The sequence below is a fragment of the Leptodactylus fuscus genome, chromosome 6 (genome assembly GCF_031893055.1).
Source record: "Leptodactylus fuscus isolate aLepFus1 chromosome 6, aLepFus1.hap2, whole genome shotgun sequence".
In the NCBI taxonomy this organism is placed as follows: Eukaryota; Metazoa; Chordata; class Amphibia; order Anura; family Leptodactylidae; genus Leptodactylus; species Leptodactylus fuscus.
The window spans coordinates 52790085-52804446 of NC_134270.1; the positions used below are offsets into that span (position 1 = coordinate 52790085).

The 14362-nt window shown below is 44.3% G+C and overlaps 1 protein-coding gene across 1 annotated transcript in view; it reads left to right on the forward strand.

Annotated features, from left to right (window-relative positions):
• The first annotated feature begins 475 nt into the window (after positions 1-475).
• The window catches only part of DNAJC11 (DnaJ heat shock protein family (Hsp40) member C11), a 107679-nt gene continuing 93792 nt past the window's right edge, over positions 476-14362 (forward strand). Inside the window, exon 1 of the mRNA XM_075279939.1 lies at positions 476-558. Within this exon, the coding sequence (XP_075136040.1) occupies positions 487-558 (72 nt within the window). The 5' untranslated portion in view covers positions 476-486. The remainder of the gene's footprint in view (positions 559-14362) is intronic.

A 14362-nucleotide genomic window follows, 5' to 3' on the forward strand; every position in this document is an offset into this window, starting at 1 on the left:
GGTGCTTCATGAGGAGGTCATCACATTAGAATCAATGGCTGACCACAGGCACCATCTGTCAGTGCAGACACAATGTCCAGCTGGTTACAAAAGATATTTAATGGCAAAGTTTTTTTTTTTTTTTTTAGCTGAATCGATAAACTTGTCCCTCCATGTAATGGTGCCCTAGGCAGATGCCTACTTTTTCCTATAAAATCATCCTTTTTCAGCCTGACCATGTGGGGGTCCTAGGTTTATGCCATGAATGTTTTTGCATATTATTGACTAGATAATATGCACATGGTGACATGGAGGAGATGCTGCAGTCTGGGTTTAGTCTTTGAGGCAGTAAGTAAATGAAGCAAGTGAGAGCTGTCCAGCAGCTGAAGTCTAATTGCCAGTTGCAGTGCCTCCCCAGTCCTGCAGGTGTCAGTGTGCGGCGCCTCCTCTCTCCCGGCACCTCTATGTTCCCGCTGTTCTTGTCGGTCAAGGTGAAAGGTTGTGAAGATGGCGGCGGCCTTTATGGAGGAAGAAGTAGATAACGATGATTATTACGCGCTATTAAACGTCCGCAGGGAGGTGAGCTTATGGCCGGGGGTGTAGGCTACAGTGTGGCGGGCTGTCCTGGCGCCTGTGCTGGGAAAGATCGGGGGGAGCATGTGTGTGCGGGGCGGTAGTAGCCGGCATTGTGGCGTGACCCCCGGAGCTGTCACCTGGGTGACTCCAAGTGGCGGCTGCTGTCAGACCCGGGCATGTGCACTGCTAATGGTAGTGAGAACGTGTCTGTAGAAAGTGCCAGGACACGAGGGGACACATGAGGCTGCGGGTCACATTGAGGCATCGCCAGTGCCAACAAAACAGCGCCCCCTATTGGCGAAGCTTTACCTTTTTTCTTCTTTCTACTTTTCGGTGATCCTAAACCTTTACACTCCAGAGCCTCAGTACTTGTTGCTTCTGCTTTTCCTGTATGCGCTCCCTATTCCCCAAATTTGCATTCCCTCTTGTGCTTTCTTTAGCAGGCTATTTTTCCACCAATTCTCTCTTGCGCCCCCTCTCGTCTCTCTGCTGACTGTGCGTCCTCTGTGCCTCCCCCTCATCTCTCTGGTGACTCTCTCATCTGGTGACTGTGCCTCCCCTCTTGACACTCTGGTGACTGTGCCCCCACATATCTTTGTGGTGACTGTGCCTCCTCTGTGCTCCCCCCCCCCCCCCCCCCCCTTCATCCCTGTGGTGACTGTGCCTCCTCTGTGCCCCCCTTGTCTCTCTGGTGACTGTGCCTCCTCTGCCCGCCCCCCCCCCCCCCCTTGTCTCTCTGGCGACTGTCCCTCCCCTCCCCCGCTGTTTCTACACTTTCCAAAAATGTCTGTCTTATTCATTTTCATGACTATCAGTGCTTTACTCTTATGCAAATAACGCTAGATTCGCACTAGTGTCTGGGCTTCTGTTCTTTGGCTTTGATTCGGGACCTCAAAAACGGAAACCCAATCCACTTAAAAATCGGTTACACCTGGACCCCATAGACTGTAAAGGGTTCAGCAGGATTTCTGCCCAAAAAATGCAGACAGAGAAGTCCAGATTCCAGGACTTTTCTCTCTGTATTTTTCCAGCGAAATGGGCGACAGAATTCTTGAATTCCTTATTAAACTGATTTTCTGCTTTTCCTGCTGACAGAATCCCTTTCCGTCCCTACAAAGTTGTAGGAAAATCCTAATGTATACAGGACACCCCCTGCGGTTATGTTGTATTAAATAAATGAATAATGTGCTGACTTGAGGAGGTGCTGGTTATCCTTCTCAGTCTCTATGTTGCCCGCAGTGACTGAGTCTCTTGCGTGGATTTAGATGGCTGACTCTTCATCCCCATAGTCACCTATACATTATTTTCCTGCCATCAAATATAATTTTTATTCGTATCTACAGGGTCCAAAGTCTGCTGAAGATGTGAATAACAAATAATGCTGTCCAAAACTGAGAATTCCCATTATAGGATCAGAATGACGGGCGCTAACATAGCATGTTCTGTGTCTGCACCCGTCATCATTCAGTGTAATATAACAATGGACTGTATGTGATAAACATGAATGTCTCTAAGTATACACCGCTTATCTCATGGCTTCCTGCAAAAGGGATTGATTCTGCAGAAACACTGGGACAATACTATGTCCTGGACAGCCTCAGAATACAACCCTCAGTTGCTGCAGAACATCATTATCTTTCAATAAGGTGCTCTGCAGGTGCATATTAAAAGGAATTCAGTCTCCTTAAAGGCCCATACCCTGTATCACCCAGCCTGTCTCCTACTACACATGATCATAGGACTCCTTTGAGACTGGTAGTATTCCCTGAGCTCTATCCCATAAGCCATATAAAGCTCATCAGCAGACTTGGCACTCTGCAGTGCAATTGACTAAACATGGTGATGTTAAATATTAGTGTCACTAGACCGCAGGGGTAGGGAACCTTCTGCTCTCCAGCTGTTGCAAAACTACAACTCCCAGCTTGCATACTTGCTCTGAGGTTCTTGGAACTCCCATGGAAGTGAATGGAGCATGCTGGGAGTTGTAGTTTCACAGCAGCTGGAGAGCCAAGGTTCCCTACCCCTGCACTAGAGGTTTCTGGATGCCCCATGCCTGACAACCCACCTCAGTCAGGTTTAAAGGGGACCTTTCATGTCTTCTAACATGCAATGCTGGACACTCAATTTGCAGGTAGGTGCTCTGGTTTTAGAGATATTAATGCTATTAGTTTGGTACTGATATCTGCACAGCTCAGCATCATCGCTGGGTGGTGAGGAAGGCCTGTGACGTCACAACCTGTAATGTGAAAGGGGCATTCCTCAGTGTCCAGTGATGACGCTGAGCTGTGATATTGGTACCAAATCTAACATTACCGATATCTCTGGCAGTGCATATGTAACATGGCACATGTTAGAGGACGTGAAAAATCCTTTTTAAGGTCTGAACAAGGCCGTTTATAGCTAAAAACCTGGACTTAAACGCAGCCTGTAAGTTGGGGCTGGGTGATTATGACCCAATTAAAAATTACCATTAATTGAATATTTTACCTTGATTATGATTGAGCAAATATTTGACATCACTTTTTTTATTTATCTCCCTCTCCCCATTTTTTTATGCCACTAAATTTGGGCTTTGTTACTCACATATTGGCAGCCATGATTGGATAGCATAGGGTTAGTGACAGATCCTTTGGCCAATGGCAGTGCGACACATGATGACATGGATGCAAAATTATTAAAATTATCGAAGTGAGCAAATTCATATCAATTAATTCAGCTGAATTTTGACTATTTCGGTCCTGCTGTAAATGTATCTTGTGGCGTCTAGACAATGGTAGCAGACTCACAGCCCAAATTAAAATTGCCCCATTTTATTTTCTATGTATACCTCTAGGACAGACACTTTTTTTTTTTTTTTTTTTGCTTTTTCCTACTGTGTTTTTGTAATTGAATGCTTTCTCTCTAAGCTTGCTGAGTGCTGTGCTATGAGCTGATAAGATTATTCCCCTATGCCCCACCTCCTTTTTTTTTTTTTTACATCCTGCAGTCTACAGTCATACCAAGGAAGATGTACTGCAGCTGCATCCCCCCTTCTCCCTCTTCCCTGTTTACGGTTTTCTTTTAAATGGGCTTTTTGGAGGGACTAAGGATATTTACCAAGTGGGGATCTACACGGACCTGGAAGGTTCCAGTTTTACCTAATAAAATATTAAATGTATTCACTTGTACCATTGAATTTATATTTTTAAAACTGTGCCTGGTGCCCTTTAAGACTCTATCTCAGGTGTTATTGAGGCTCCTTATCTGTTATATACACGTTCCTGGTCTCCTGTGACAGGCGTCAGTTTTCATCATTGTCTCCTGCAGCCCAGACTTTCCATACGTTTTCCGCTATACGCTGCCTGTAATTTACCTTCCTTTAGATCTATGAAACCATAAAACGGGTAATGCATTTTAATGACAGACACTCAACCTGCCTACAGCTCGGTGGGAGCTCGCACTGTGGTGTCACCTTGTTGTTCAGGCTTGTGACCTTGTTGTTGGCGGAAAGGTGCAAACTTCTCCTGCAACAGAATGTGCTTCACATGTCAATCAATACATGACCATGCCAGAGATGTTGTGACGTCAGCCCATAGATGAGGGCGCCTCTCCTATGTATGGAGCCTGATGGCATCATATGATGGCAGGTTTATATGGAGTGATGAAAGCTGCACATCTGTATAATGTGATATGCTGCTTAGGGAACTCCAGGACTGCAGGTTCTCTTTGCTTCTGTCTTACTAGTTTGGTGCGTCCCATGAGATCAGAGCCTCTGCTAATTCTAAAGCTAAAGGAGTTTGGACATTGTAAACAGCTCTCAGTGACCGGCATGTCACAAAACAGATTGGAAATGGTTACAAAATTCACTTGCAGAGAACTTCAATAGGTTTTTGTATTCTTTTGATATCTCTCTTGCCCTTTCAGTTTTAAACCCAATAAGGGTCCACTTATCCTATACTTTTCATGGCTTAATCCCTTTAAGGCTGGGGCCCCACATGGCATGAATGGTGCAAAAAAAAAAAAAAAAACTGATCATTTTACAGTCACTGTGTAGTGGACGGGATAGTGGTGAATCCTATCCCCACGGTGTGAGAAAATACGCACTCTGGACATGCTGCTATTTCCAAAAGTGCAATGCTTTTGGAAATCGCCACGTCAATTATGATTACAGAAATGCTGGAGGTTTCCCTATACGTATAATTGAAACAGAAAGTCCGCAGAGGTTTCCAGTGAAAAGCGCTGTGGGAAAAACCGCGATGCGTTGCCACCGTGATTTTTTCCGCTTTGCTCTTTCGCTGCAGGACACTATGTGGGGCCTTACACTAGGTTCACACCTGCGTTCCGGTTCCCATTATTTGGGTCCTGCTAGTAGGATTTTTCTCCCCGCATTTTCTAAGTGGAATGGAGACCATGGGCAGGTGTGAACTTAGCCTAAAGGAGTTTTCAGAAATAAGGATTTAACGTTTTTTATATTGGTGAACAGCATCATCACTTGTCCATAGGCCGTGTCCGCTGCTCCATACATAGGTGTCTGCTACTATGAGACTGAATTGCAATGCCAGACACAGCCTATGCTCAAGACTTGTTGCCCTTTCCCGGGGGAAAAAAAAAGAATATATATTGTGTCAGACAATCCCTTTAAGAGATATATTAAAAAAAAAAGAAAAAAGTAAAGCGTATTACCACTGAAAGCCTATCAGTATGTATGTGGCTGTGGTGGAGGTCCATGTTGTTTGCTTGTATCATACAGAGTCCAGTCACATTAATGTGAACACCTGTCAAAATCCACCCTTCGCAGAGCGGACCGCTGCGAGACATGCACGAAGAGAGGGGGATGTTGTGATGATGTTCACTGGGATGTTGAGCCATGCCGACTCCAGTGCCGTGACCAGCTGCGCTAGGTTATGTGGTTGAGCATCCATGCCGCGAACAACCTAATCGAGGTGGTCCCACAGATTCTCGATTGGGTTCAAGTCCGGGGAATTTGCTTGCCAAGGGAGTACGGTAAACTCATCCTGGTGCTCCTCGAACCACGCACGTACACTGCGAACTTTATGACACGTCACATTGTCCTGCTGGTAGAGGCCATCATCCTGAGGATAAACAATTTGCATGTAGGGGTGAACATGGTCCGCAAGGATAGATGCAGACTTGTGTTGATCCATCGTGCCTTCCACAATGATGAGTGCACCCAGATGGCTGATGACACGTGCCTTCTGCGATTGGTTATTTAAACTTGACGTAAAAAGTAGGCGGTGGTCACATTAATACTGGACTGTGTATTTAGTTTTTTGCTGGCCATTTAGGGCTCATCTCAACCCGTTCATCTGATCAAGTGGTTTAGCAAGCGTCAAGCCCACGTCTCTCCTAGAATGGCTTGTCCGCTTTCTATAATCCCTTTTTTGTTATTGGATATCCCAATGATTGGTCCTGATTTGGTTCTTGACACCCCCCCGGCCTTGACCTAACCTTAGGATAGGTCATCAATGTATTTAGTGTAAAACCCTTCTTTAAGCTTTACATAATGCCTAAAGGAATCACCTTGTTGTCTAGGCAAGGCATGGGCGAGATAAGACTGTTACCACGTATATCATAACCATATGTATTAATGGAGCATATGTATACACATTGTGTAAAGCAGAGATGTCCCGCCATAACCACCCACTCTGATTCTGTTCAGGCGTCAGATGAATACGCCAGTAGATACTTAATCCGTGGATAAATAATGGTAATAAGGATTATCAGTGTTTATCCAATGTAAATGCAATTTCCTTTTAAAGCACCTGTTCAGAATAGATAATGGCGCATTATTATTATTTATAATTATCCGTTTGTTGTCTGCCTGTCGGTCGCTGTATATGGTTAATCCTATTAATTTGGCGATTGTCGGCGTGGAAAATTTACTAAAGAAATATGTACATCACTTGTCAAGAAGAGAAGGAATAATTACCCGTCCGCTCCATATCTTCTTCTCCTTCTCTCCCTTTTTTTTCACAACTTGTCTCTATGGACAATTTCCCAGCATCGCCCTGTCTCTTTCAGTGGCTATAAATAAAGCTATTCTTGTTGCCAATCTATGCATTTGGAGACATAAAGGGAATTGACAAGGAGCACGTTGGAAGGTCAAGACAAAAGCGATGTTCTATACATCATAACCAGGGCAAATAATGCAAACGAAGGCAGAACGCGCCCTCCCATACTTTGTTGCAGCGCTGCATCTTCCAGCTTGTCTCATATTGACTAATATATTTTTGCCATCCTCCTTTTTTTTTTAAGAAATACATACGTTTGGCTTGAGCCTTGACAGCTGTTGATATAATATCTCAGCAAATTGAGCCAGGAATATCAATAGGTTGTAATTTAACGTGAAAAGTACTGAGGTCAACATAAAGAGGAGTCTTTCACTGTGACAGAACAAAATAAGTCAAAATGAATAAAACATGGTAAGGTGATGAGAGGATAGGAGCTGTACCTCTGCCAGATGTACCCTGTGGGCCTGAGTTTCAGACGTGCGCCCTTCCTCGTATTGTATTTCAACTCTGGAATACAGAGAGTAAGCGATGGGTCCTTAGATTATGTGAATATATACTTTTTGAAGTCTACTTGATATGCTCCTGGGCAGTCACAGTTGTAAATCCCCATTGACCATCTCCACCATTCAATAACCGAAGTTCTGCCAGCCTTGAAATTTTTTGTCGGGGAGTTCTTAAGGAAGAAGACGACTTACTATGCATTCTTATTATGGGCTAACTTGTATGTACTGCTGGGTATAGTATGCATGAACTATGGAGAGTGAAGTAACCATTTTAAGGAGAGTAGTGGACCATCTTGATTCTTTGGCTTCACCATTAAATGGGTCATGCAGTGAATTGAACATAACATCATCATACACAGAATAGGATATAAGTGTCCGATTGTAGGGTCAACTATTGATGATAACCCTACAAGTACATTAGGGTTTGAGTGAAGTATTGGTTGCACGTACGTGATGCCGCTCCACTGATCTCTACGGAATTGCTGAAGAGAAGCCTGGGTACAGTGCTTAGCTATCTCTGACAGATATATAGAATTCAGTGGAGTGACAAGGCCTTACTCACATGGTTGTGGGACTCGGGACCCTTGACCTCCCTCTGTTCAGACACTTAATCCATATTCCTTTTAAGATGAATGTCTATCCTTGAATACAAGTTCCAACTGCTATAAAGATATAAAGGGTTGCACTACAATTCACAGCTATCCCATATGCAAAAGATAAGGAATACGTGTTTGATCACTGGGGTACCGACTGCTGCGACCCCCAGTTATCAAGAGATTGGGAACCCGAATAGTCTGTGTCAGTGGAATGCCGTTGCACGTGTATGGCCAGCTCTCCATTCATTGGAGCAGCCTATGGAAGTGATTGCAACTGTGGCCAGACATGTGTGAGCTATAGTCACATGGAGTATTAAGAGGAACTTAAACGTAAGGGGTGCCATAGTAAAGAAGCCACATCATCTGAGGACCCGTTCACACTGAATCCCATGCGTGGAGAACAGTTTGTGTGCGGGCCTCAGGAGCGAACTCATCCATGTGCATAGAACTCAGTGCATGATCGTCATTTAAGTTGCATTGAGCGCCTGAATGTGCCAGTCACGACGGTGCGAAACTGACAGCTGTAGTGTGAATGTGGCCTAACCCCTTAGATACTATGGTGAAATGCAACACTTTCCACCAATACCCCTAACCTTCCAAGAATTGTAGCCTCTGGTATAAGCAGTCTAATTATTGCAGTTTTCTCTCCACATTTTTTAAGCGGGTTCGGGGATGGAAACACAGAACGTAGTTCAAGTGCTGGTGTAAAACTAACCTGACCTGCAAAATATAGATACCGTAGCTGGTCTTTTTAACTTCCTTGTGAATGCAGTAAAAACAAAACCCATATTCGCACTTTTTTTTCTCTCTAACTCCTCTCCATTCATATTTTTCCAGCTTCCCATTATGTTATGAATATTAAATTGTAATGTCAGAAAATGCAATTTCTCCTAAAAAAAAAAAAAACACAAACCCTATTATGGCTCTCTGAATGGAAAAAAAAAGTTATGGTTTTGGGAAGGCAAAAATGGAAAATTGCTCCTTCAGGAAGAGGTTAAGGGAATATGTTCTTAGTCATGTTATTGCTTGCTTGTTGAAAATTTTAAAGTTGAAATAGAAAGATTTATTAAAGGGGTATATTAAGAAATGAAGCCACATACAATGTTGGACCTAGGAAAAGATAATGATAAAAGTTAGAGATTTATGTTAATTGATAATCTTTAATTCACCAAGTTCCATTCTCACATGGGCTTCATTCTGGGCTTTGCTAGCCTTGATATAAAGGATATTTCCCTACCTGAATTTTTGCTTTAGTACATGGTGACTATCACTTTGCATTATAGCAATTCTGCAAGCTTGTTGTCTAAATCCAGTAGCAACCAGCAGAATTGTGAATGCAGCTCCGGGGTATAATACAGGTTGTAACTCAAGTTGAGTACAAGTAACATACACTCACCGGCCACTTTATTAGGTACACCATGCTAGTAACGGGTTGGACCCCCTTTTGCCTTCAGAACTGCCTCAATTCTTCGTGGCATAGATTCAACAAGGTGCTTCCATGATGCGAATCTCCCGTTCCACCACATCCCAAAGATGCTCTATTGGGTTGAGATCTGGTGACTGTGGAGGCCATTGGAGTACAGTGAACTCATTGTCATGTTCAAGAAACCAGTCTGAGCTGATTCCAGCTTTATGACATGGCGCATTATCCTGCTGAAAGTAGCCATCAGATGTTGGGTACATTGTGGTCATAAAGGGATGGACATGGTCAGCAACAATACTCAGGTAGGCTTTGGCGTTGCAACGATGCTCAATTGGTACCAAGGGGCCCAAAGAGTGCCAAGAAAATATTCCCCACACCATGACACCACCACCACCAGCCTGAACCGTTGATACAAGGCAGGATGGATCCATGCTTTCATGTTGTTGACGCCAAATTCTGACCCTACCATCCGAATGTCGCAGCAGAAATCGAGACTCATCAGACCAGGCAACGTTTTTCCAATCTTCAATTGTCCAATTTCGATGAGCTTGTGCAAATTGTAGCCTCAGTTTCCTTTTCTTAGCTGAAAGGAGTGGCACCCGGTGTGGTCTTCTGCTGCTGTAGCCCATCTGCCTCAAAGTTCGACGTACTGTGCGTTCAGAGATGCTCTTCTGGCTACCTTGGTTGTAACGGGTGGCTATTTGAGTCACTGTTGCCTTTCTATCAGCTCGAACCATTCTGGCCATTCTCCTCTGACCTCTGGCATCAACAACGCATTTCCGCCCACAGAACTGCCGCTCACTGGATGTTTTTTCTTTTTCGGATCATTCTCTGTAAACCCTAGAGATGGTTGTGCGTGAAAATCCCAGTAGATCAGCAGTTTCTGAAATACTCAGACCAGCCCTTCTGGCACCAACAACCATGCCACGTTCAAAGGCACTCAAATCACCTTTCTTCCCCATACTGATGCTCGGTTTGAACTGCAGGAGATTGTCTTGACCATGTCTACATGCCTAAATGCACTGAGTTGCCGCCATGTGATTGGCTGATTAGAAATTAAGTGTTAACGAGCAGTTGGACAGGTGTACCTAATAAAGTGGCCGGTGAGTGTAGTCAAAATATCCTATCCTACTAATATTATAAATGTGAAAGTTTGTGTGTTTGGACGTTTGTTCCTCAATCACGCAAAAACGGCTGAACGGATTTGAATGAAATTTTGCACATAGATAGTTTGTAACCGCGATTAAAACAGGCTACTTTTTACTTTTTCAGCAGGTGTCAAGCTGGCCATCCAGTGTGTCATCATGTTGCCTGGAGCAGATCAGATAATATGCAAATGCATGTACAGAATGGACTGAGGGTTAGCGAGTGTTTACACAGAGAGATAGGTAACAGACCTGGCTTTCTCAGAACCTTAGATAAGGCTGCTGCAGGAGCAGTGTAATATAGTATGTGAACATAAATTCATAACAGTCGTGAAGCCATGTCATTTACCGGGATAAAAACTGTGTGCCAAATTTCATTCAAATCCATTCAGCCATTTTTGCGTGATTGAAGACAAACATCCAAACACACAAACTTTCACATTTATAATATTAGTAGGATTTATCCTTTTTGTGCTCCTGAATGGTGCTCCCTCTTGTGTGTTTGGGTGAATAAGTGGATTGCAGCAAATTAAAGGGCTATTTGAATCTTCGTCTTTCATGACTCAGATGAGAACTGCCCTATGTCCCCCTCCCTGAGGTGGTCAGGGGATATGCAGCTGTGCTACACTGTATATGTAACTACTGAAACTGTGCTACACTGTTTCCGTAACTCCTAGTTTTTTGTGGCTTTTTTTTGCCTGTTGCTCACTGTATTGTTATACTGGTGCCTTGTATGTCAGAAGTGCTTGTGAGATTTTTTTATTCTTTCTTCTTGTGTATTATATATTTGCTGACAAACATATAACCTATGTTTATGACCTCTCACCCCTGTATCCAGAACAGATTAGGACCTGTAACCCCTGAAATAGCTGTCTTCTGATGGAGGAGACATTTTGGTTTGGTTTAATCCTAGATCATGTCATCTCTGTTTCTGAAATAGGATGGGGAACTACCGTCCAAAAGGTGGCGTTTGAGCAGTATTGTCGCTTTCCATGAAGGAAACTTATTAAAATATCTTTCTATTGTTATTCCATACCTGCCCAGCTGATCTGGTACTAAGATATAAAGCAGCATGGCCCAGGTCAATCTGATATCAGGCAGGCCTGTTTAAGGCCCAGTTCACTTCCGCTTCCGGGTCATTCCGTTCACCAATCCACATGACATATGCAAGCAGCACTTTTCTCTGCATTTTTCATGCAGAAACCACACGGACCCCATTATAGTCTATGGGGTCCATGGGTTTCCTTAGGTAACCGCTTTTTTATGCAGATTAGGTTTCCGTTCAGGGTATCTCCAAGCACACTTTTCCCAAATGGAAACCCGAACTCAGATGTGAACTGGGCCTTACCTGTTTTGTTTTTCTTTGCCGTCTGTCACAGCTCTGATGGTTTTGGCACAAAAAAAGGCAGAAAAATCTGCGTTTCCGCAACATGGAGGCTCAGACTCGCAATAATTTTTCTGTCGCATTTGTAATGGTCATTTTGGAACTGAGTTTGTCCTTGCCTTTGGTCGCTCGTGGTCTCTTAAATGTATTTGTACAGTGAATACATACACATGGTGATGCTTGTAACATTGCATATTTGCAGTGATTGAACTGTAGGAACTCTATAAAAAGTTTGCCCTTCACCCTTAACGTAATATCACGTGAGATTCCACTCATGTGAATGCATGTCGCAGCTGTCCCGTATTGCCAAACAACATTTCTATTGGGGTAAGAAGTAAGACAATGTTCACATGTTGCAGTTTTTCCGTTCAGAGGATCTATAGACTGCAGCAACCTATTAGTTGTACAAGATCAGTGGCGGCCAAGGCTCATAAATTCAGCTAATGTATTCTGTGGTTAAATTTCCCCCCTTAAGATGTCACCTGGGTTTAAGACTATAATAAGAAACCCGGTGTACAGTATATCATTCAAAAGCTGCGCCTGTATATTTCATCATCCTGTAGCATATATTACTGTTATTCCTGTGCTGACCTCCAGAGCCCTCGGTATATGCTGAATGGTGGAGAGATGATGACCTGGCCGTGCATTTACCAGCCTTGCCTAGTTTCTCCGCTGCTTACCTTGCATAAGAGCTGAGTAATGTTGATGTGTTTGCTGTCTGAGCCGCTGCAAATGAAACCACTTATCTCTGCACCTGCCGCTCTGTCATCTTAATGTTTTCTTTGGAATATCAGGTACTTGATGCATGGATTTTGTGGTGTAGAAGGAGGAGGCTCACGTTGGTGATATCTTTTAAGCCACGTACAAGCGTAAAACAGGCTTGTGACATGATTAACATAGGCTGCGAAATCCATGAAATAATAAGCACAATCCCACCCTTTCTAGAGATGCTATATGGTTGTCTAGGGTTTAGTTCCTTGATATACAATAAAAAAAAAATGCATATGGGGGCGTTATAGGTTTTAAAGGGGTTGTCCAACTCATTTTTATTGATCAAATACTGTAGGTGATTAGTGGAGGCCTGACACTTGAGACTTATTTAATGGGGTCACAGCGTGCCTAAGAGTTTGGTGACATTGTCACTGCTTACATTGCACACTGTCTGCATCATAGTGACCCTGCAATATAACTATGGTTTGTCCCATGTAGTGAATGGGACACAGCTCCAATCACATGGCCACTGTGAAAGAGGCAGCATGAGATGGAGATGTCAAGGTACCCATATGAGTGCTGCGGCCCCTTCAAACAGCTGATCAGCTAGGTACCAGGCGTCAGACCTCCCCTGATTTCTTATCAATGACCTAACCAGGGTCATCAATAAAAATGAGATGGGCAGTCCCTTGAAAGAGAACTTTTAATGTCCTTAGGCACATGCGCTTTTATATACCACTAGAAAGCCAACACTGTGCTGCATTGTGCGCACTGTTGGCTTTCCTGTTATGTGTCCTGCCCACTGTCAGAAGGGTGTTCCTGACAATCTAGCTGGGCTGTGAGGAATGCCCCTCCTGACAGTACTCGTCCTTAGCCCTGTACTGTCAGGGAGAGCATTCTATACCGCCCAGCGATGACACTGAGCTGTGAAGAAGGTCCCCCAGTACTTATCTATGGACGAGTACTGTCGGGGAAGGGGGGGGGGGGGTCCTCGGCTAGACTGTCAGGAACGTCCTTCTGACAGTGGGCAGAGATCGGTGCCATTATAAGGGCTAGTTCACACAGGGATTCGTCGTGTGCACATTCTGTCACGGCTGTCGCGTTGGGGTTGCCAGTGCAGTGCACGGCATCCCATCGCAGCTTTCTGCTCCGGTTTAGGCCTAAATGAAAGGGTACTGTCGCAAGACAGACGCAGTGGCTGAATCATCCGCGGAATCCGCCTGAAGAAAGGGCAGCCTGCTTCTTTCTTCCGCTAGCGGTTTGGTCCTGAATGCTAGCGGTCTACATAGACCTCTATTGTGAGGGGGCAGATTTTGAGGCAAATTCGGCACCAAAATCTGACCCCTCTTGCCCCGTGTGAACTAGCCCTAATGCCACTGATATCTCCAGCCTCAGGGCACGTAATGGGAAAGCAGACAGTGTGCTAAATTCTGTGCACTTTCTGCCTTCTAGCGGTATATAAAACCGCATGTGCCCGAGGACATGAACAATCATCTTTAAATATATCCTATCATTAAAATGCTATTTTTTCTGACTAACATGTAGGAATAGTCTTAAGAAAGCCTATTCTTCTCCTACCTTCAGATGTCTTCTCTGCGCCGCTGTTCGGTAGAAATCCTGGTTTTCTTCGGTATGCAAATGAGTTCTCTCGCAGTGCTGGGTGCGTCCCCAATGCTGCGAGAGAAATCTCCAGCGCCACCTCCATCTTGTTCCAGCGGAGTCAAACTTCTATACATGCGCAGTCGGCTCTGCCATTCGGCCTCGGGCAGAGCCAATTGCACATGCCCACGGCCATTTTTTGGGGGGCTCCATGTCATGTAAACTGCAAAGTGGATAGGATTCTGACTAAGGGCTTGTTCACTTCTGGGCCCGGGAGTCCGTTCTGCAGGTTTCTGTTTCCTGCACAAAACTGGACCGGAGACGGAAACCTGCCGGCATCTTTCAAACCCATTTATTTGAATGGGTTTGAAAAGTGTCCGGCTGTGAGCGCCGGTGAGCATTTTATGATCTCCATGGCGAAACAGTTTTTTTTTA